Source organism: Triturus cristatus, chromosome 4_1, assembly GCF_964204655.1.
Source record: "Triturus cristatus chromosome 4_1, aTriCri1.1, whole genome shotgun sequence".
NCBI classification, from domain to species: domain Eukaryota; kingdom Metazoa; phylum Chordata; class Amphibia; order Caudata; family Salamandridae; genus Triturus; species Triturus cristatus.
Window position 1 is genome coordinate 1,104,638,292 of NC_140585.1, and position 25,160 is coordinate 1,104,663,451.

Below are 25,160 nucleotides of genomic sequence, written 5' to 3' on the forward strand. Positions count from 1 at the left end.
TTTTGCTTGTTGCTTTTCTAGCCGTTCTCACTGCCCCTGGTAATTCTAGTCTTAACCAGAGACTTTGTGACTTTGTGATGGCTCCTGCAGGAGGGTCGCTGGTGAGGGGTTTGCTTTTCCACCTGCCTGCTGTTGCCCCCGTTGTACCCCAGGGCTGGGTCCTGTGAGGGTATTGAGGGTTTGGGGAGGTGGAAGTGTATATTTAAGTTCTTAGCAGTATTAAGTGAGAAATTATTTTCTCACTAGGCCGAACCCTAAGAATAAAAATAAAAAATTGACAAAGTTTTAAGTCAGTAGAAGAAGTGCCCAGTGATTGAAGTGCTAGACCCATATTCATTCATTGTATGTAATTTGCCAGCATTTGCTAGCATTGTTTGTGTTAGATTACTGTGCTAAAACCTAGACCTAAACGGGACGGCTCTGATTTAAAAATCACTTTTGCCCTCCTAGCTTGAGGAGTTTAGGGCATTCCTTTGTTGTTTTTTCAATGTGACAGCCTGGCCCTCGCACTGCAGTAGCCGCCCCCATGTCCTGCGGGGTGTCGGCTATTTTAGGTGGCCAGCAGCATAGCTGCTGAAAGATGTGCGGCGGCCAGGTTTTCTTTTTGAGGCACTCCGGGCAGAGCTTGCTGTTACCAAGCTCCCCAACTAATCAACTTTACTGGCCTGACGGTGTGCAATTTAGAAAAGGAGGTTCCCTGTTATAAGGTTTTTTATTATCCCCTACATGGTTTCCTGAGGGGTGATATAACTGCTGACTTTACTAAACAACATTTGCTGGTTACTCAAGTTGTTTCTCTCCTTATCCACTACATGAGCCCTAGACGCGCAAAAAGAGTGTCCAGTAGAGATTTGATTACATCTCAGCAGAACTCCCTGAAGACAGTGGTAGGGGAAAATGATCAAGAAAGGCTGGAGGTCTCTTGCATTCTACCTACAGCGGAAGCTACTGGCCTCGCGGCCGTGTGTACGGGAGCCACCAGTATAGCAAACGTGAAAGGGGGCCAGGCCACTAGCAGATATGCTTTAAGGATTAAAATATATGATTCCTCTAAGTCTATAAGCAGCGCCTTTGCTGCTCCTTTAGTTTTGGGGCCTAGCAGAGCTGTGCCAAAAAACACTGGTAGGAAAGCTGTGAATAAGAAGATCTCTTCTAGCCATGAAGAAACTTTACCTCCTTCTAATCGTCAGCTAAAAGAAGTATAGCAACTGAGAATAACTCCGTCCCTCAGATCATATTTTAAGGTACACCAAAAAATTCATCAAAAAAATATACCACGATCGGAAATGGTAAAGTCTTCGTCCCATGTTGTGACTCTTTTGGTAAACATGTCTGAAGCAAGGGTGGATCCTTGACGTGATACAGCGCTGGCCGAACAGGTGACTTATTCTGATCTCCCAACCGCAAATAGGTACCAGGTCCTGGGAGACTGTGATACTGACCCTGTTGGACTTCCTGATGAGTCCTTATGATTGCCTCTCAATGCCCCTATGGGACCCAATAGCACCGATCAATCTGATCTTATGAGGATGTTAGAGGGGTTTTCCTTGGAGATTAAGAATACATTTTCCATATCAGAAAAGAACCAGGCTAAAATTCAGGACACTTGTGAAGCATTAGAGGTTAACATTTCAGCTATGATGGAAAGGATTTGCCGGATGGAAGCCTCTGTTGAGGCCCTGAATACCAGAAACCCTGGATAGAGTGTCCTTCTATCCAGGGTTTCTGGTATAATGTCGGTAAGACTCTTACTGAGGTATTGGGGCAAAAAATTAAGGTAAGCCTGATTTTGGTTATCTTTGGGGTTTTTCCGGAGGAGAGTTTAAATTATAATCTTTCCAATTTACAAACCTCACTTTTATTTTTGTTAATTTTGCTTGCAAGGAGGGAAATCTGCATAAAATGGATCTCTCCTCAACCTCCAACATTACTAGACTGTGTTTCCTCGGTGAAACGCATTCATAGACTGGATTTTGAGAGTTATTCAAGAAAAAGAATTAGTATGTGGGGAGTCTGGGATAATTGGGTAAATAATTTGATTATATAATATCCTGTAAATACATACCTATAAGGTCCAATGATTATGTTATAAGTGAGACTTGGAAAGAGATATGGTATTGTGCGTTCATCTTTCGACGCATCGCCCCAATCAACAAAGATGGTTCCGTTATTCCATCTAGGTGGATCCGAGAATAAACCTATGGTTTGCCTATAAACCTCTCACTTATCTATAAATGAAAAAAGAAAAAAAAAGAGACTTGAACGAATCGCCTCCTAAGTTATGGGAGCGTCAAGTATCTCACGCGTCGTTTATAAACTAGGCAATTGTAACTTACTCAGCCAGACCTTAACACTTTTGCTGCTAGGCCTCCGCCCCATACTAAGCCTTTTTTGGGCCATTTGGGGTAGTTCACGCTCAGACCCCTGTAACTTTTTGACCACATGAGGTATCCACGCCAAATTTGCGTCCTTTTCTTCCAACATCATGTAGGTTCACCAAGAACCCAACGAACCCAGAGCCAATAACTGGGCAGCGTCTTGCACTGTTTTTTTATTATGTACCGGGTATATAGCAATTCATTTGGGAAAATATATACAGTGAAAAATCGGAATGAAAGACACCTATGTATTTCTGAAATTGGAACAAAATATAGAGGTTAGAAACAGTAGCTATTTGTACATTTCTGAAATTGTGAGTACCCATACTAGCATGAGAATTATAGGATAAGTGGCTTCTTTTTTACACATTGTCCATTTGGAAGGCAGAAAGGCATCGAAAGTCAATAGGTAATAACAATTGCTCTACAATTCTGTGTTACCCTAAGTCTCCAATAAAAATGGCACCTCGCTTGTGTGGGTAGGCCTAGTGCCCGCGACAGGAAACGGTTCAAAACGCAACGTGGACACACCACATTTTTACAGTGAAAACTGACCCTTTTTTTGCAAAGTGCCTAGCTGTAGATTTTGAACACTAGCTCTGCCGGCACCTAGGAAACCTAGCAAACCCATACATTTTTGAAAATTAGACACCCAGGGGAGTCTAGGATAGGGTGGCTTGCCTGCTCTAACCAGGTTCTGTTACCCAGAATCCCTTGTGAACCTCAAACATTGAAAAAGAAAAAAAAGAAATTCTCACATTTCTGTGGTAGAAAGTTCTGGAATCTGTGTGGATCCACAAAATTCCACCCACCCTGCATTTTCCAAAGTTTTCTGAGAAAAATAGTACCTCAATTGTGTGGGTAGGCCTAGTGCTCATGACAGGAAATGGCCCAAAACGCAACCTGGACACTCCATATTTTCACAGTGAAAACTGACCCTTTTTTTTGCAAAGTGCCTAGCTGTAGATTTTGAACCCAAGCTCTGCCGGCACCTAGGAAAACCTAGAAAACCTATACATTTTTTAAAACTAGACACCCATGGGAATCCAGGATGAGGTGACTTGCCGGGCTCTCACCAGGTTCTTTCACCCAGAATCCCTTGCAAACCTCAAACTTTGTAAAAAAAAAAGAAAAAGAAAAAATCCTCAAATTGTTGTTGTTCAAAGTTCTGGAATCTGCGTGGATCCACAAATTTCTGACTACCCAGCGTTCCCCAAGGTCTCCTGATAAAAATAGTACCTCACTCGCGTGTGTGGGTCAAGTACCTGCGACAGGCAAGGGCCCAAAACGTATTGAGGAGACATCAAAATTACCTATCTCAAAACAACCTGGTTTTGCAAGGGGTTCACCTAGGTTTTTGGCCCTGGCTCGGCGGCCATCTTGAGAAACCTACCAAACCCACACATTTCTGAAAACTAGACTCCCTGGGGAGTTCAGCGAGGTATGGCTTGCGTGGTCCCCCAATGTTTTCCTACCCTGAATCCCCTGCAAACCTCAAATGTATCTGTAAAAATCAAATTTTTCTCAAATTTCCTACCACCCAGCATCCCCCAAGGTCTCCCGATAAAAATGTTACCTCACTCGTGTGGGAGGGTCAAGTACCCATGACAGGCAAGGGCCCAAAATGTATTGTGGAGACATCAAAATGACCTATCACAAAACAATCTGCTTTTGCAAGGCGGGTCACATGAGTTTTTGGTCCCGGGCTTGGCGGTCATCTAAGGAAGCCTACCAAACCCACACATTTCTGAAAACTAGAGATCCAGAGGTTCCAGGGAGGTATGGCTTGCATGGATCCCCAAACGTTTCCCTACCCAGAATCTTGATGAAAACATCACATTTTTCTCAAATTTCTGTGTGGGAAAGTTGTAGGATCACCGGGCTGACACAAATTTCCTACCATGCAGAGTTATCCAGGTTTCCCGATAAAAATGGTACCTCACTATTGTGGGTAGGTCAAGTACCCATGTTGGGCAAGAGCCCAAAACGTCAAATCAAAGTATTCCTTATATAGTGTGGAAAATAAAGAAACTAGGCAGGCTTGCATGTTCTCCATTTTGTAGGAGACATTCCCTCTGTCATTTACAACTAATTAGCTGATGAACTTCCTAGATCTATCTGCCCTAGCTTTCCAAGCCAACAATAACCATTTTTTTAAAAACAACTATGAAAGGGGCTGTAACTTCCATTAAATTCCATTCCAGGTTAGAAAGATAGGAGGGAACGTCCATGTTGGACCCATAAAAAGCAGCACACACTAGCTCTGCCTCTCCACAATCTAAAGTGGCTATTATCCACCTACCAGGTTTATCACACTTGGAGGATTTGATAACACAACCCGCTCCTTGTTTTATTAAGATGGTAACAGCTTTGGAGTGCGCTGCCTGCACCGAGACTAGAAAACACTCTATCCAAGGGTATTCTGAAAATGCTCGACCTTCAGGGGTGTTTAAATGGGTTTCCTGAATCAGACATATATGCGCTCGACTTTCCTCCAGGTATTTTATCACCAGTCTCCACGTACACTTGCACCTGAGCCCGGTAACATTCCAAGAAAGAACTATTAGCTCATTGATTCCCCTCATCATAAATATTTAAACTCAGTACTGTCATGAACTGACACAATTGTGTGGTAAAAAGCATTCTAATGTGATAGACGAAAATTTGGGGGGATTTTAACCCACTGCTCCCCACCTCGTGCCCAACCACCCTCCCACTCCTCCGCCCTCCCCCTCCACCATACCCCCCTTGGGGAACCCTCCCTAACAATATAGGCATAAAGCCTAGCGGTCTTCTTTATCGGTAAAACAGGGAAACACAATGTGTCAGGCCTACCCTCTCCGCTGACACCCCCACCTCCCTAAGTGCCAGCTCCCTTCTTAATTTCCTCAATCAAATCATCTACATCCTCAACTGAATAATGTATATACATGTGGTTATTCCACATTGTTCAGAGCGAGGCCGGAAATTTTAGGTGAGCTTTGGCACCAAGTATATTTAACTCCTCCATCCTCTTCCCCATTTCCGACTGTTTCTGGGCAGTAGCGTGGCAGACATCTGATCTTAATGAAAATGAATAGGAGCCAGCAAAGAAAGATCCTTCTTTTAACGCCATGGACAGAATCGCCTCCTAAGTGGTATACGTGAGGAAGTTGATTAAGATCCTCCTCGGCTTTTGCCTCCCAGGGTTCCTCTAAAAGGGATCCCGATGTTTCCGCTGAATCTCAGAGGGGAGATCGAAATCTGACCGATTCTTTAGAGCCGTGTCCTGTATCCGCGAAATCACAAAGGCCTTGATGTCTGAGCCTTCCGCAGCCTCGGGAATATTGATAAGACTAAGATTATTCCTTTGCGAATGATTTTTAAGGCGTTCTAGATCGTCTTTCATCGCCTTATTTTGCCAGGTTAACCGGCTCACCTCTGTAGAAGTCGTATCTATAGCCTGCTTCATTTTAGGGATCTCCTGTTCCAAGATATCAGTTCTTGCAGATACTTCATCAAGTTTCTGAACTAAGACAGTACAGGAAGCCTGTATTGCAACCTGATTCTGTTCGGAAGTCGTAAACCTGCTGTTTATCTCCTTCTTGCGGACCATGAGGATGTCAGCCAGAGATTCTGAAGCCACCTGAGGTGAATGACTGGTATCTGGGGCTGACTGTGAGGACTTCTCCTGCTCGTCTTGGTTAACCTCATCACATGCCTCCAAAGCCTTAAACCTATTCAGTGTTAAAATAGGCATTGGGTTAACTGCTCAGGGACTCCTTCCATTAGCTAATCTTGGACTCTGGGCCACCGAGAGGGGAGAGCGAGGGAGGTTAGTTGTATTAGTCCCTTGAGTTGGACCAACGCTTGACTCCATTCTAGTAGAATTAGGGTCTCCAGCAACAGATGCCGGGGACACAAGGAGGTTATAAAATGATTTTAAGGATGGGGTAACCCTCACTTCCAGGTGAACAGCCTTCCTTCACCTGCCCCTACTCCTGGGGCTCTTACCAGCCACTGTAAGTGTTGCTTTCGCCATCTTCCCTCTCAGTCCTTTCTCCATCCTAGAAAGTTCAGGTGATTTATTATTGCCCTCGGTCCTTTTGCTTGTATCAGTCACATGGGGGATCGGTGTTGATGCTGTTAGTCCTGGTAAAGAAGTGATTAGTGTCCTCCTAGTGCAAAGTGTGTGTCTGCAGATTTTCTCTGTAGGTAAGGAGGATCTAATCAGAGAGTTCTTGCCCTTCTCCTTAGGCTGGGAAACCAGCCCCCATCTTGCTGCCTTAAATCCCACCAGTACCCCATTCACAAAAACACTATGGGGTGCTGCAGAAATAAATTGCAGTTATTTTAAGAAGGTTGAGATGTGTGTCCGAAGCCCGGCCCAAGATGCCACTACAGGTCCTCCCTTCCACTATTGGAAAGATCATACCATGTCCTACTTCAAGATGATGACTTGCCTTTCCCCCACTATATTGGACAGTGGGCAGCCTCGCATATGGATCTGAATTGCAGGATGCCCCCAGCGTGTCCTGGCCGGTGCTGGCTCTTCCTCTGACTACCCGGAACTGGAAAGCAGCATCCCGGCAGCGACGCAGCTCCCGAGCCGCGCCCTCCCACCGTGGGGAGGGGGGGGGGGTGGGCTCGCAGCAGGGCTCACAGCAAGATGAAGATGCTGCCCAGCTCCGGCACCATGAAAGAGTACGCCGGCTTTCAGATCGGCGTGGCTGGAATCCAGACAATGGAGAAAAAAGGAGAAAATGAAGCGTTGAGGGATCCGTTACGGTGAGCAGAAGTGAGGCGGGAGAGACGGAGAGAGAGAGAGAGGGAGAGAGAGAGAGAGAGAGAGCCCGAGAGCCCTCTCAATACATTCCACAACCGATAGAAGACCTGCAGCCGCTTAGCTGCGGGCTGCCATGTTCCCCCCACCATAGACTCTTAATTGCATTACTGCACTTACAATGTCTAGGAATTGGTTTAGACATTGTAGTGGTACAGGGCTATTGCACCTGTACCCTCACTCGTGGTATGGTGCATCCAGCTATAGGGATGGCTGACCTATGCCAGGGCAGTGGGTTGTAGGTATGGCACACAGGAATGTGTGCCATGTCGACTCTTCACATTTTCTCCACCAACACACGCAGTCTGCAATGGGGGGGGGGAGGGGCCTCTAAGGGTGGCACAATAAGTTCTGCAGCCCTTAGAGGCCTTCCCTGGCCACAGTACCTATGGTACCATTTACAAGGGACTGACCTGTGGCCAAAGAGTGCCAATTGGGTTTTGTCTCAATGCAGTTTTAGGGAAAGAACATAGGCCCTGGGCACCAGATTAGCAGGAACCCAGGGCACACTCAGTCAAAGTACATCAACAGTTTGGCAAAAAGTGGGGGCAACCATGCAAAAAAAGAGGGCCCTTTCTTACACTGTCTGGTTGTGTTTTTGTAAATAGCGCACCCAGGTACTAATACAGAAAATGCCACAGTATTGAGCAGTGCATGCAGACTTAATGTGTGTTTTGTATGCACTATGCAAGTACACTGAATGCAAGTGTTGCCACAAGGGTACATTACATGGAGGACCCTAGGTTCCATTTCTGAATCCCAGGCCTGCCTGGTAAAGACATGAGGAGGGGAGGAATCCCCCAGACAGTTTTGTGTATTGCTATATTCCTGTGAGCTGGGTGGAACACACACTGGAGGAATGGACTCTCCCTTTACACTTCAAATATTGCTCTTAGATTCAGTGATAGATCACAAGGAAGGGGCCTGGACACATCACAGGAAGGGAGATGCGGCTGATAAGGGAACCAAAAAGAATAGGGCCGGCAGCCCGGGATTAACCTTTTGATGCACATATCACTGTGGCTGACATCCAAGTCTGAACTCTGGTTACTCCCATGAATTGTGTTGTGAGTCAATCAGCTTTGGAGTCTTGCCGGCTGCAACAGACATCCTTTACAGGGGAAATAAGAAAAAGAGAAGTGGTCCCTTGAATAGAAGCTAGAACCCCAACATGACACTTTAAAAACTCAAACCCTAAATCATATTTTGGTGTGAGGAAAGGAACAATACGAAGGGGAGGTTAAGACCCCAAAATTAGTCGTCTGCCAAGAAGCCAGACGGGCTGTGTGAGAAGGGGAAGCTCTGAAAGACTTCTGCCTGTGACCAGAACTGGGGGGTAAGGAGTGCTAGTCACTCTGCTGGGTGAGGAGACATCACCTAGGGAACCCAAGATCACCTAGCCTGGAGCACCAGCCCCTGCCAGCTTTCCCTGTGATGAAGAGGACAGCATTGGAGGGAGCAAGGGCCAGTGGGGAGCCCTACTAAGAGGACTTCCTGAACAGGGGGTACAGAGAACAGCTGCACACCGATCAGGTGGTTGCCCATATGCAAGAATAGTCTGGCGAGTCCCATATGCCAAGAGAGAGCCACCATGATCTGAGCTGTGTGAGGAGAGCCATGTGGGAAGCACCAGACCCTCACCGCGTCTCCATGTGACCTGCACAATCTGCACAATCAGAATGTGTACTGTCACATTTCAATTAGAAAGATGAATCCAAGGTTCCTCCGCTTGCTTGTAGGCGAATGTTTGACCATTACAAGTCCTGTCATGTGCCCTATAACTGGTGCTGTACGCTTTTTCAAAGTACCTGGTGATGTAGTTGGAAGCACCTAAAACGCAAAGTGATACACGTTAGTGTTTTTTGGATGACTGAGAATCAAAATATAATTTTTGTAAAAAGTCCAGGGCTGTATTTTGGATGCCGTATAGTGAAAGATTTTCAAATAACGGGCACACAGTTTCTATTTAAGAGAGGGATGAGAGCATGCTCATCTCCCTATTATAAAGCACACCTGATAGCTGGCCTTTCGGGCTAAATTGTGTAATACATTCTATTGTACATAATGATCTTTTATATGACACATCCTGTGTCTTGGCGACTAATGGACCCAATGCTTTAAAAATTGTAATGACCAGATAAAACTATCACCAGCAGCCTTACAACTTCTTTTTTATAAATTCTTTATTGAATCTTTGCACACATATAATACATAACATAGATATACGAATGAATAAAGCCATTGCCTGAAGAGTTGACCCCCCTCCCCTCCCCCAGAGCTCTCTCCCCCACCCCACCCCGGCTGGTCCGATTCACTTAGCATGAAGAAGAGAGAAAAAAAAGGAAAGAGATCACTTCTTCCACTGGCATGAGAAAGAAAAAAGAAAGAGAAACAATGTCTATAATATAAAAGACAAACAAAATCATTGCAAATAATTAAATCAGCAGTGAAAAGTCATATATAAAAAAAACCAAAGATACATATATTTGTAAGCAAAGAGACACATAATGGCAATATCAGTACTACTTACTGGAATAATATATTGCTTTCTTGTCACCCATTGCCCCCACCTTGGCTATCGTGCGACCATCTTATCAAAGGGGCCCAAATCTCCATCCCCTTTTCTCTTACTCTATGCCCATTTTTAGCATATACTGTAGTCTCTAACCGGACGCTCTCAAAATAGACACAAATTTGTTTGTACATTTAATGGTAGACATTGATGATTGATAATAATACACAACCAAGGCGGTCTAACTTTCTGTCCAAGATTATGGTAGTCAATGACAGATATGATTATCTATTGTTGTTCTAGATTTAAACTCTCGTATATAAATTGTGGCATGTTTATGATCTATTGTTTTTAACATTGTTTTTAATACACATGTTTTTATTGTGATCTTTTTTGATCGAAAGGCCTTTTATTTAATTGTATTTGATGAAATATACTGAAAACATTTCTATTGTAATAAATTCAAGTGGCCTGAACCCGTGCCAGTAGCAGAGGGCTACTCACTCCCAAGTGCAATCAGCTGTGATGACAGATCTACTTTCTGACCCAAGTGAGATTCCAAAATAGTGCCAACATTCCTTTTAATTGTATCCAGGTCTGGGCAGGAAACAAACGTGTACAATGTCTGCAGCTGGACAGCCGCAACGGGGACACTTTGATCCCACAACTCCTCCCCATTTTGTAATCTTCTCTGGGGTTATATAGAGATTAAACCATGATTTAAAACATTGCAATTGGAGGTTGGCTGCAAAACATGAAGTTTGGGCCATATATAGTGAATCTACTGCTTCGACCGCACCCACCAGTAGTCGTTCATGCCAGCGGTCACAGTGCTTAAGTAGGTCATCTGGCATCATTTCATTCAATTTTTTATAGATCCCTCCAAGTGTACCTGATCCCTTAAGCAATATCTCAACCAACGTCACCCGAGCAAAGCCACTTATGCCCCCTGTCTTCCACGCTAGAAAATCTCTTATCTGGAGATATTTAAAATATTGTTTGTTCTCAAACCCAAATGACTCCTTGATCGTATCAAAAGCAATCACTCCTGTTTCATCCATAACATCACCAACCGTCCTAACACCTTTGCTGTACCCGATTTTCATATGTCCTTCGTTGAAAATATTAGGGAATGACTCATTGCTATACAATGGGGAATATGCATTAATAAGACCCAGACCGAGCCTTTTCCGAACTGAGGTCCAGATTTTGAAAGTCAACGTCTTAAATCTCACCCTTTTTTAATAGTTAAAATCCGTATGTCGCAAGAGACAGCCACCCGCCTTTGCCCCTAGTAGCAATTCGTAAATTGAGGCGGGGGCCCGCCATGTGTAGCTGCCCTGTTTCAGCCCTAAGTAAAATACCCATTTTATATAGTATTGCAGCCCAATGGTATAGCTGAAGATTGGGTACCGCCCAGCCACCTCTATCTCTAGGTATCGTTAAAAACGTTAGCTCCCTCCTAGGGCGACAGTTAGCCCAGAAAAATTTAGTAAGCATCTGATTCATAGACTTAAACCAAGTGTTATCGATGATCAAAGGAATTGTCCTAAAGAGATAAAGAATTTTTGGCAGAAACAGCATTTTAATAACATTGCATCTTCCCACCAACGTAAGCTTGAGGTTATCTATTCAATTAAGATCTGCTTCAAATTTTGGAATTAATGGGCCCAGATTAGTTTCCACAATTTTTCACACACCCGCCATTATTTCGACGCCGAGGTATGTTGCCTTCTGTACAACCCGAGGGTCATTGACCTGGAGTCTCTTGCCAACAACAACAAGGGATTTGTTGGAATTAAGTCAATAGCCCGATATATGTCCGAAAATGTGCGTTTCTTTTTCAATTTCTTCTAGTGCGGCCAGCGGGTTAAGGGTCACAATTGTTAAATCGCTGGCATACGCCAGGATCTTAATACTGCTCCCATTACTGTGTATTGCCAAGATCTGATTATTGTCTGCAATCTTCCTAACTAGTGGATCAATGTACAAAGCAAATAATAAGGGGGAGCAAGGGCACCCCTGACGTGTCCCCCTACTAATAAAAACAGGACCTGACAGTTCCCCTATTATTGCTACTCTGGCCACCGGGTTACTATACATTATTGCAATGGCTTTGATAAAGCCTTCGCCCAGCCCTCTGCTCTCAAATCTTGCCCTCAGGAAAGGCCAAGAGACCCTATCGAAGGCTTTCTCCGTATCTAGCAGGATCAGCCCGATAGGTTCTCCGGCAATTCCTGCAGCGTCAAAGAGCGCAATCACCCTTTGAATATGATAGATAGTGCTTCGGCCAGGGACAAACCCATTTTGAGTTGGTGAGACCAGTTTCTTAATCACGACCGCTAGCCGGTTATCTAAGATCTTGGCATATACCTTAGCGTTGCTATTGATTAACGTGATAGGTCGATAAGAACCCAGCACCTTAACCAATTTCCCTTTTTTGGTAAAGACCACAATATTGGCCGTACCCCAAGAGTCAGGTGCCCCCTGACCAGATTGAGCTTCTAAAAAGACCTCTACCATTAATTTGAGTAGGCAGGGAGCCAATTTTTTATAAAATTCCCCTAGAATGGAGTCAATCCCTACTGCCTTCCCATTTATCAAAGAGCTGATGGCACCAGCAACTTCCTCCACCATAATGGGAACCTCCAGTGCCTCTCTTTCTTCCCTTGATAACATTTCCCCTGGAAGTCCTGCAAGATAATCATGAATTTCTTTTTCACTACCAATGGTTTCTTCAGTATACAGCTGTTGATAAAATCGCTGAAAGGCATCCCGTATATCAGAAGCCTCTGAGACTAACCCGTCACGAGGTTCTTCAATTTCAAGAATTCCCCCCTGTGTCACCCGTTGTCTAGTGCGGAATGCAAGCAAGTGTCCCACTCTCTCACTGCATTCATACATTTTGGATCACCAGGCGGCATACTTCCCTGCCGCTTTACTTGCCAAAACTTCTAAAATTTTAGACTTAGCTAATGCCACAAGTGTTTGTGCCCACCCATTATCTCCCCCACTCGTAATTACATCTACTAATTGCGTCTCTGCTTCAGCCAACTTTCTATAGAGATCTTGCATGTGCTGTTTACCCTGCTTCTGGGACCTCCAGCCATACCTTGATGTTTTCCCTCTTATCCCAGCTTTCAGAGCATCCCATACCACCTCCACCCGTGTACTATCCCTATTCTCAGATATGAATCTGGGAATCCATATTCGTATATGTGCAATAAAATCCTCATCGTAAAGGAGTGCTATCAAAGATCCACCACGGTGCCACCAGCTTTGAGGATTGAAATGAAATCTCAAGGACTGACGGATTCTGATCTGACATTATGCGTGGAAATTTAGAGATCCGGCAGTTTGTGGAAAGCCCCTGAGGAACAAAAAAGTAATCTAGCCTGACGTGTGACTGGTGTTGGGCGGAAAAAAGGTATAACCTAAATCTTGAGGTTCTTGGGAGACCCAGACATCAATGAGTCCATGTGTCATGCATAAATTGACTAAAGACTTAAAGACTTTAGGTTTATGACCACGATATAAACTGGGCCCTAGCTTGATATTATTAGTACTCGTATTTATATTGAAGTCGCCACAAATAATTAAAGGCAGTGGCCACCCAACATGTTCAATATTTAACCAATTAAATAGGGTAGGATCATCAAATACTGAACCATAGACCGAGCACAACGTAAAGGAATAATTATCCGCATTGCATTGAGCGATGACCCAGCTGCCAAGCTGATCAGACTTAGAATGTGGAAAGCTGAGAGTTTTTCTGCGAGCCATAATAGCAACCCCTTTTGTGCGTGTTCCTTGGGTAGTGGTGGAAACCAACTGATATCCTGCTAGTTCGGCCACCTTATGTCTGCCAGCTTCTATGTGTGTCTCTTGCAAACATACTATGTCTGCCTTCAAATACTGAATGTCTTCATTATCCCTATGCTTCTTTTGTGGATTATTTAGTCCACAAATGTTGACAGGTGCAATTCTCAATTTACCCCTTGCCATTTGTCTTAATCAAGAATTTACCAAAAGACCTCAATACTATTAATGCCATTTCATAAGATTCAACCCATTGGACCAGCCTTTCACCCAATACCTTCCCAGTTCCCCCCAAACTCCCCCTCCCCTCCTCTCCTGCCTTAGGCAGAAAAGGTCCACAGACCCTTGTGATGCCTCCTGCATGATACTGCTTCCCACCACCACCCATTAGACTCTACCAAGCAAACAGCAAGAAAAGAGAGAAAAAAAAACCCCAGTGTGAATATTTGTCCAAGTTCATCAGCCCTCAGGATCTTTTGGATTTGGGATCCCTGTTATTTCTCATAAAAAATCCTGTGCTTGAATTTCAGAAGAGAAAACCCTTATATTTCCCCGATGAATGACTTTGAGCCGAGCTGGACTCAATAGATCCACCTCACAGTAAATCTTCTGGAAGGGAGTAATTAGTTGTCGTAGCCTCCACCTTCTTTCCACCATAGTATAGCAGAAGTCAGGCCTGACAAAAAAAGGAATGTCCCTCAGCCGAGTCTCTGGCTTCAGGACGCGCCTTATTAAAAACTGCTTGTCGCAGGAGAAAGTTGCCAAAGAATATTAATATAGCTCTAGGTTTATCATTCACGTCATCCTGCCCCTTCCTTTTCTTAAGCATGTGTGGAAAATGATGTACACGCGGCACCTCTGTGTCCCAATCCCAATGCGCTAGTTCGGGGAAACCGCCCTTCAACAGGCGTAGCACAAATCCTCTGATGTCTTCTCCTTCAGCTTTTTCTGGTATACCCAGTAGTCTTAAATTATTGCACCTCTGGTGATTTTCAAAGTCTTCAAGCTTCCACATGACATCCGTCATCCGTGATTCGTTTGCTGTGACTTGTTGGACTGTACTCTCGACTCCCGCCTCTAATACCATAACTCGCTCTTCCAGCACCGTTGTTCTTTCGGCGATTTCTGTACATGTTTTATTTACTTTTCTAATGGCCCCTTGTAGCATCTTTGTTGCATGATTGGCCCTTTTATGTTCCTGTCTAGGTTCAGTCTGGATCTGTTGGAGAGTGGAGTATATAAGACCCATCGAGGGATATGTCTCCGTGGCAGACTTCGGTTGAAAAAGCATATTATTTTCAACTTGTGCGTTATCATCGGCTGCCAATCCTTCATCCCCGATTCCAAAATGTGTAGTTGAATAATCCCATTTTAATTGGCTGGACTGGCTATGATCTGAGTCAGTTTGCCTGGTCTCCTGCACCTTTCTGCCTTTATTTCTATTTCACTGTGTCTGAGAGGAAAGGCGCTTTTGAGTCGTGGGGTTAGGTAGTGAGCTGTCCGAATCCATCTCGGATTCTTCCAGCGTAGATACCATCACACTCGCTGACATTAGATAGCTCAGATTCTTCATTGAGGGAAAATAATCCCCCCCCCCCTTTCTGGGGTCCCCCCGATCTTGTGTTGTATCTGAGAGAGTTTAGGGTTAGCTGCTATGCCTTCAATAATGTCCTGCTCCTTATTCCCGTATTTGCCTGCCAAGATATTAAGGACAAAGCCCTCTGCTACCCCCTGTAAAGGCTCCCCTTGACTCAAACATAAAGATGCATGGAGCGCCAGTCCCAAACTTACACTAACCAGGGGTGAAGGACTGTTGCCAGCCGCAGCCGGTACCATTGCACTTTCAGCATTATCCTCCTTGGCGGCTTCTCCCTTCTCTTGCACTCTCCCCCGGCCGGAGAACATCCCTGGGATCACTTGCTGCTTGGAAAGGCCCGCCTCCTCACCAGGACGCTGATCTTTTCCTTTGTGTTTCCCTGGTGCCACCTCCTTGTTTCCTGTTGCTGCGGGAGTAGCGTCCCCTACTTTCCTCCTAATCGGCGTCTTCCGAGCTGCCGGGAGGCCGTGCTGGGTCCCCGCGGCTCCAACTCTATTCCCAGTGGCGCCACAATCCACGCGGTCCCAAGGGGGTTTGGGATGTTTAGATGGCATGCCAATAAGCCAAAGCTGGCGTCCGCCATTACTCCAGCCAGACTGAATCTTCAGCGCTGCTCGAATCACCAGGTGAGCGAGTTCTGTGATTCCCGCCTGCGTACTACCAAACTGTCACTTCCAGCAATGCGTTTTGTGGAAAGTGGAAATCCAGAGTAGCTCAAGCCGAGTTTTTTATCTAAAGTTCCATGGAGCCATAGATAAGTGGTTTACCGCAGCACCTCATGCAGCCACCATCTTGCCTTCTAAGCTGTTTTGATGATTGTCAGAAAACCCTCACGACTTCTTTCAATGTGATGTCTTCCAAAGAATCTGAGAAAAGGAGTTCCTTTTCATTAGCAGCTATCCCCGCCAACAATTTTGACAGATGCTTCCGGATTAGATTTGGGGACCCACATTAGACAGCTCCAGGGCATCTGGCCTCCAAAAGAAATTGCATCTCAAAAGAACCTCCTCGAGCTCAGAGGACATCCATGAATTAAAATTCCCAATGATTGTCAAGTTCTATACCTGCACAGATTTACAACGCCATCAGAATGTACTTCCTTATGAACTACACCCCCAACATTTGCAAAGGCAGATCCCTCATACAGTGAACAAAGGAGGTGCAATAGTATACCACAATGGTTGCCTTCAACCCTTTGTAAGCAGTCTTGTTTTTCTAGGGAAATCCTCCTAAGTGTTCTCATTGATTTTGTCCTTGGTCTGTCTCTCCTTGGAGCGGATTTCTCATTAACCTTGAGTTTCTTTCCTACTTATTTTTACTCACCCTTTGCAAAATGAATGTCCAGAAGTGCGATGGAATCACGTTTCCCAGCACCTTCCAGGTGTCACAATTCTACAGGTATCCTCAAACTCCACAATGTTGTGTCTGTCAATAAAGGTTGTTCTTAAGCAGACAGTGCTTGTGTGCAACCTGTTTACACTGAAGCACCTGCCATTATGCAAGTTCTTCCGCTGAAACTAATGCTTAGAGAGAGGAGTTGAAATCCATATTCAAAGGAACAGACTGGCACAGGGCATGGAGCAAGACAATATATAGGTTTCTCACATTCCTTGCCAATGGCACCCAGTAGACATAATTTCCATGTGGCATTTCTGATGTCTAACTGGGATCATTTTGTAAGCTTCCAACTCATTCTCTGATAGTATTGCACATGCATTATAAATTGCAGCAAGATTTACTGCCACTTGCGGGTGAAGTTACCTTTGTCGGCATACACTTAACTTAATTAACAAACTAGGGATCTGATATCCAGTCATAGGACAACTCCATCTCCTTCTCATGTGTACACTGTGAATAAAACTAAGTCTACTGTTGCAAACACCCAACAAATGCATGACTGGCTGATGCAGGTGTACAATTATTTTCTCACTATCACTGAGGTGTGTCTTAGTGTTGATAATCATGTTTTAGAGTTGCTCCTTCCCTTTAGCAGTTCATTTTGGAGAACACACAACAAAGGCAAAGCGTGCCATTATTCACTGGGAGAATATGACTATCATCACTAATACCATTTCAATGGGTCATCAGCACTCATTCCTTTACATGGAAACTATCCTGTAAATCATCGTTCTTTTGCCAGTGCTCATTTGTGAAAACATTTTTGGCTAATTGGCAGTGATTCGTTTGCAGCCAGTAATACAGAAAGAGGGGGTGGGTGAGATTGTCAGACGGAGTAGAAATCTATATCAAACTAAGAAAGGGGATGGAGGCACTCCTTGGTAAATAGATTACATCAGTTTCTGGAAGGAGATCTTGAGCACAGAAGTGAACGTGCTATCATATCCACCCTGGTCATTGAATATCACAGAGAAAAACTAGCATCTTGCGTACTTATGCACAAGGTGCTCCCTAAAGGACAGTTTCCTTTTATCCTTACACATCAAAATGCACACACCCGTACATTCTACCCACATATTTCTATGCCTCATAAAAAGACTAATGGACTGACTGATAACAGACAGAGCTAGTAGGCAGTTTCCCTACATGGATAGATGTAAAAAGGTCTGTGTCCCTGATATAATAATCCCACTCCCTCTGTCACCACCACCTGTCACGTTATGAACTGAGATAGGGGAGTAACCATCCTTATTCACGTTGGGGGTTCAATATGAGTTTCTGCAGAGCATGACTCTGCTGATGTGCAGCAGAGCAAAATGTGGAGAACGTCTAGTGGATTCACAGATTATTGCATTCACGAGGAAAAACATAGGTCAGGTCAGGAAACAAAATATTTCCCAGCAATGTAAAAAACTTGTCTTAAAACCACAAGGACCAAGTGTTTATGGAGCACCTCGAAGATCCAGTATCAAGTAAGTGTAACCCATAGTTATTATTTATTTCAGTAATTCCATAATGAACATGTGTTCATTGTATACTGTTTAAAGTGAGACTTCAACTCATAACAAGCTTTGATAGAACCTATTTTTTTCTCTGTCTTATCACAAATTCCATTTTGCCTTGTTAAATTGGGGCAATGCCTTTATTTTGCCGAATTTTTTTTTAGATTAGGTGTGTCTTGTGATGTGCAAATATAGATCAACAAAGTACTGCTTATCCTGTGAGAAAGGCCAGTGGATTCCTCCCTGAGTCAATGTGATCCTGGTAGCTGAATCTTAAAATCCTGATCTGTCACTAAAGGGCCTTTGTGGTCCAAGAAGAGAATATTATATTTTAGGATATTTTCTGTTCTCTTTGTCACTTCAATAGAAGGCTGTGTGGTGTTTGAAACGATCCCTGTAATTTTCTTTACTTTTATATGTTTTGGTAAAAAATGCTGGGTTTGAAAGAAAAGCATTTGGAATTGCTACCATTGTCTTGCCTTTTTCTACTTCTTGGCTGTTTTATGACTGTTGTGAGAGTCATGCTGTCTTTATAGCACTTATTGTGATGTACTGATTTGTGTTATGTTGGAAAATCCAGAACATTTCCTTATGTAATGTAAGTGAATATTTTAAAATTTCAGATTCCGGCCATGTGTTGGCAAGGATGGTTCTGCGACATCAGAGGAAGCATGAAGGATCTCTAACGGGTGGAACTGATGCCTTTAGTACCATGATTGGCCTGGAATCTGCTGATGAGTGTTCCGTCATACATGACACCACTATAGAAACTAGCTTTTATGATGAAGATGATACAGAAGGTATTGGAAAGCAACATTTCGAATAGTTTAGTGAAAACACATTGAGCAAGACTTGCAGGAAATTATAAAAAGCAAATGTTTACTGACAGGGATCTCTCTTAGTTTTGAGCTAGATAGAGTTTGTGTCTATATCGTGTCAAAAATATGAGTACGCGTTAATGTTGTTTGGTCTGTTGCTGTCAAATAGTCCTTCAATATTATTATTACTCTCTGGTTTGAAGCCTATTCCTAACAGCCCAAAATTTGGATGCTTCTTCCCTTCAATTATTGGAAATTGCAATATCGGATCTCAAACTGTCACTCTGGTTTGTTTTCAAATCATTTAATGAAATTTCATACAGAATGTAAAATGTGTTCCTTACACATGGAAGAAAGATTGGCCTGCAGTGTAGGAAACCAGGACTGCAATCCTACAGAAAATTAAGACTCAAGACCAACAGTGAAACTGTTTTCACTAATGAACAAGCATCCACATATTACTGTATTATCTGTCCTACGTCATTCTTGTAGCTAAAGGACCTAGGCAACATTTGATATCTCTTATGTTTCTTTTATAGTTTTAAGAAAATAACATGCAATTTAGTGATGCTCATACCCAAATTAGAACACCTGTTAGAGGATGTTGGAACAAAATTGACAGAATTGTCCTCAACTCTAATAAGGAGAATGGAAACATAGTATAACATCACCAGCTTATCTCACAATGCCAACAAATCTGTTGCATGGATGTGTTTAAAAAGAAAATGAATTCAGCATTCTTACGGGGAAAAGTTTGAATGCATGTTTCATTGTCATGTGGAATGAGATTGCCTTGTTTCTGAATGCCTGCTAAAGAATTGTCTTGCTCCTCCTTTCGGATAATACAGAATCTCCCACTTGGTGGCTCAAACACAGTGGAGCAGGAGGCATAAAACACAACAACAATACCTAGAAAAGGATTTTATTTTACAATATGCAAAGACTCTCTTTTTGGAATAAGGCTTGGGGTTTTATTTATGCAATGCTCTCTAACAGAAAGGCTTTCCCAGATGTCAAATGAACCACATTCAAATGTGTGTATATATATATATATATACATATTACCTACTGGCTGTCGCCAGTAGGTAGTTATAGTTAGGACCTAGTTACTATAGGAAAATGGCAACATTCTTATTCGCAATAACTTTGGCGCTGATTGATGAATCTTCGTGAAATTTTCAAAACTAATTCTTTGTCGAGATCAGCTCCTATGTTGAGAGTGTGGGGGTGATTCGTCAAGGGGGGGCCGAGAAAAAAGGGGGTCCCAAAAAGTGTTTTTTCAATGTTAATTTCCATAGGAAACTTTAGACAAGCTTACAGGTTGAACGGGTGAACGGAATTACCCCAAATTTGGCAGGGGGAAGGGTCTTGGTCTAGAAAGCACGCTTTTGTTTATTTGGTGTAAATCCGTTCAGTAGTTTTTGAGAAATATTGAAATTTATCGATATTTGGGAATTCTGTCATCTGATTGGCTGAGGCGTTACGAGCACGAGCTTTCTGCTGATTGGCTGCGAGCACTGTGAACGTTTGCAACTAGGAAGTGTTGGCTGCCATTTTGTGATTCCGTTGAAGCGAGTAAGGGGGAAAAAGGGTGAAAAATGTGGGGGCTAGGAGCACTGTAACCTCTGTGGGGAATTTAGGGTGTGCTATAGAGGGGGTGCGAAGCGAACTACTCATACCTACCGGTCTGAAAGTGCTGGGTACAGAAATTAATTGAGGTATTGCATAGTCTGATGCTGCTAAGGTGAGCTGCTGCGGGAGTCGGGGATGAAAGCGTGAGCCTAAACTGAGTGTCTTATGGTGTGAAGTCATGTGCCCTGGCCGCTGCAGCACACCTGTGGAAGTAGTGTCAACATGTGTTTATACCTACTAGGATGAACTACTGACTCCTACTGGTTTGAAAGTCCTGGGGTACGTTTAAATATGTGAGGTATTGTCTAGAGTTTCATGGTGCTAAGCTGAGGTGCTGCCGGAGTTGGGGATGAAAGCGTGTGTCCAAACTGTGTGTCATATGCTGTGAAGTCATGTGCTCTGGCCGCTGTGCACATCTGTCAAGTAGTGTCAGCATGTAGTTATACCTACTCGGCGGAACTTTTGTTTTGAACATTGTAACTTGTGTATGGTGCTTAGGGGGTGTTAAACAGGGAGTGCGAAGGTAAATGTGCGCGTATCAAATCAATACGGTATTTGTAAAGCGCAAACTACTCACCCTTATGGGTCTGAAGGCCCTCGAGGCCGGCATGGAAATTATGTGAGCTATTAAGTGAGCTATTGCCCAGAGTCACATGGTGCTGAGCTGAGGTGTCCAAAGGTGTCCTTCATAAGCATTTCCAAATCTACCCCAGTCAATGTGCCTAGGTCATTTCCACCACAATGCACAATCATGAGGTCAGGGTGTGGAAGATGCAAAGAGGTTTTAACCAAAGGTAGCAATTGGTGCAACTTCGATCTTCTCTGTGTAAACCATTTAATGTCCACATTTTGTAAACCTAGGTCTAAGTCAATACGCATACCTCTTGCACCTGAAAATATAGCTATGTCCTACGATCCACACTAGCATTTTGAAGGTATGGTTGGAAGGTATGGAAAGATGTCTGTAGCTCATGCAGTTCCTTGGTAGAATAAGAGATATGTTTAAAGATGGCGAAGTACTTTTTTTTGCCATCCAAAACGATACATGATTGGGAGTTGAAAAGCATTCTTTTTTAAAAGTAGGGTGCACATTCGTTTTGTGGAAAAGCATCTTTGTGATTGGTTAAGAAAAAGCAGTTTCAACGTGGAGTACATATCATAGGATAAAATTTGCTCAACTGAACCACAGCTTCTACTTGCATTTGGAAGGCACTGTTCGAACTTAAAACAATTGTGAACTTTTAACCTGCACGTGCCGTTAAATGTTTGAGAAAATGTTGCAAAAAAATATCGCTAAGTTTAAAAAAATTGATGAACTTTTAACCTGCACATGTTGTAGAATGTTCTAGAAAGTGTGTTGATAGAATATGTTGCACTTCTGACTTCTATGTGTTGTTGAATATTTAAAAAACGGTTTATGTGGAAAATTAAAAAGAAACCAGTAGAGAGAAGTTTTGATACCTAAAAGAATCAAGGAACTATTCTAATTTGTTCTTTACATGTGTTTATGTGTGGAGCAACAAAATTATAGACACAACAGCACCAGGAAGAGGAAGAAGCAGGGAGTGGGGGGAGATGGGCAGAATGGCATACATGCACAATTAAGTACAGCACAAGTATAGACAAACAATGGCCAAAATGAAACACACCAACAAGGAGCACAAGTCACACAACCCGCCAACATCACACCACTGAATGAGCATAGAAGTCAAAAACACGCTGCATTCATACAGGATGTGTACAAAGGCCGGTCTTTGGTGTTGTGGGATGTCTGCGACCGTGGTTATCATGGATGAGATGCCCAGCACATGGGCGAGTTCACTGTGTGTTACATTGCCAAACAGCTGCTTCTCCCTCCCACAAGCCCCCACACTTTTCTATGGTGCGCTGTTGTATCTCATGCACTCGTACGGCACACCATTGTAATGCCTATTCGCGCATGTCCTGCTACATTCAAACTACACCATCACAGTGCCATTTGGAGGTGGTGCGTAGCACTTTACAACATCGAGTGCTGCGGCCTTTGTGGCAGGCCACACCAGAACACAGAGACACACTTACCGCACATCCTGTACACGGACATGTCCGAGACACCCTGTTCCTCTTGCCGGATAGGCACACCCCTGCGCTGACCTGTGTACTCCGGACCAGCACATGCCGGTTGTGCATGCAGGAGGATGCATGCGTAGCTACATGTCCAGGCTTACTGCCAACGCTGAGGTGACAGCACACTGTGATGTTGCAGGGCTCATGCCTATCATGCTAAGACAATGACCACAGGGACACACTTGCTCAGATGCTGGTTTGGGGGGCGTTGGCGGTCCTGGAGTTGTTGCGATGAGTCTTGTGGCCCTCATGGGTATCCCTGCATCATGCTCATTGATTCTATGGCACCTGTGGGTGTTCTGGGGTGGCTCTTGGCTATGTTCCGTTTCATGGTGCAGGTAATCGTCCTGCTTAACACCAGCAGAAAGCAGGTGTAAAATACCTGGTGCTAACGTGGCTTATCGCCGGAATTTGTTTCGCATTGCAGTTGGTGTGAAAGTTGTGATGTGATTTTTTTCGTGTGCAGAACAATATACGGACTGAGCAGTGTATCTCGTCAAGATCCAGCACTTGACGCACTATTCCCAATCAATATAAATACAATGAGAGTTCTTAATTGATTTTGTGTGTACACTGTAAGTGCAGCCACTACCTCAGTGTAAATCAATACAGGATTTTAGTATTTAGAATGAATCGCAAAGGTGCACCTTGTGTCTTTTTGTACGGGAACAGCTAGTCTGCATTTCATTATCAGCACTTTAATGGAAGTAAAGTTGAGATAAATCTAACACACCATTCAGAAGTTGGTGTAAACTGCAGACATCAACAGTATTCCCACGATAAGTGCCCCAAAATGTAACACCATGGTGGACTCCATCAAATAACAGTAATAAGAACAAGAAAGAGTCACACAGCAGTAAAGAGAACAACCAAAAACATTATAATTTTTTTTTTAACTTTATTTTTTTATAAATATATATATAACGATGAACGAAAAACTATTTGCAAAATTAATTTTTTTATTAACATATATATGAATGATAAACTAATAAACAAAATGTAACTAAAATAATAGAAAACAAGAAGGCGGAACACTCCTGAGGGGACCATGGATGTCGATGACAGAGCCTGGAAAATAAAGCACAAAATAAGGACGCGTGTAATGGGCATATCAAAGGAGAGAGGCACAGAGAATCAGAGAAGGAAAAAAAGAGCCAGAGAGAAAAAGAGAGGGAAAGAAAGAAAGGGAGTGAGAAAGGGAGAAGGAAGATAGAGAGTTAGAGAGATAGAAGGAAAAGAAGTAAGAGAGAGAGAGAGAGAGAGAGAGAGAGAGAGAGAGAGAGAGAGAGAGACACTGCCGCCTCTGCGCATCCATGAGAAAATAATTACCTGATGCCACAGGATTGTGCAGCAATGGGCACTCCACGTGCCCGTCAAAACTCCGTGCATCCCAGATATGTTGCTGAGTCCTGAGTCATGAATGGCGGAGACAACATCAGCTTCTCCGCGGATCTCACAGATGTCGCTGAGTCCTGAGTCATGAATGGCGTAGACCACATCATCTTCTCCACGTCCCGGCAGATCTCACACATGTCACTGAGTCCTGAGTCATCAATGGCGGAGACCACATCAGTTTCTCCGCGGCCTGGCAGATCTCACACATGTCGCTGAGTCCTGAGTCATCAATGGCGGAGACCACATCAGTTTCTCCATGGCCTAGCAGATCTCACACATGTCGCTGAGTCCTGAGTCATCGATGGCGGACACCACATCAGCTTATGGGGCCGCTAAGCCTGTGGAATTCAAGTGTGTGCACCTGGAGGTAGGCCCCTGATGGCCATATGAGGTTGCATCTGAAGTCCGCGCCAAGGGGGTGGAAGGCCCCTGATGGCTATACAGATCAGGGTGCGACTAACCTTCTGTGCAACTTTTCAAAGACTCTTTATGGTTGAGACACGTGGAGCGTCCGCCATCTAGTCAGCACCGGCAATAAAGGATGTGACGTTGTCGATCTATTATATTTACGTGGTCACATGGCCTGTGATACATGTGACGGATGGGTGTGGTGTGTGTGCAAACCTGCCCTGAGGGAGTGGCCATGAGATGCTGAGAACTAGACCACTGACCTGCACACCAACAGTGAGTAAGCCTGCGACAGGTAGCTATGTGGGGCCAACGTCAGAAAGTAATCGCAGTGGCGTGGCGTACGACGGAACAGGGCAGGGATAGCTACAAGAACGCGGACGGCTTGTAGTACTGTGTCTGTGAGTCGAGCGGACGGGCCGCAGCTGGCCCTCTGTGAGCCTGGGTGCAAACTGTTTATAACTCACACTACATAAGCATTGAAAAACCATTTTGTGATTCAGTCCATCAGCTGCCATTTGTCCGAGGCATTTGTGAAAACATATCAGAGTTCTTTCTTTGATAGATACCTCTTTGACGCTGCCTCTCCCCACATCAACAGGTAACGCACCCTCTTCCCACATTACCATCATGCCCCCAACAACCTTCTTGGGCCTGGAAGTGTCCCTGTGCGGTTGGACAAAGAAGAATCTTAGTCATGTGTAGATTTACATATAAAACAATTTACTTAAAGAAAAGAACAACAAATAAGACTGAAGGGAGTCTGGTGCTGT

General features: G+C 44.0%; 1 protein-coding gene across 1 annotated transcript in view; it reads left to right on the forward strand.

Moving 5' to 3' along the window:
• The window catches only part of LRRK2 (leucine rich repeat kinase 2), a 1,602,077-nt gene that overhangs the window by 457,938 nt on the left and 1,118,979 nt on the right, over positions 1-25,160 (forward strand). Inside the window, exon 20 of the mRNA XM_085654107.1 lies at positions 18,652-18,828. Coding sequence (XP_085510233.1) covers positions 18,652-18,828 — 177 coding nt within the window. The remainder of the gene's footprint in view (positions 1-18,651; positions 18,829-25,160) is intronic.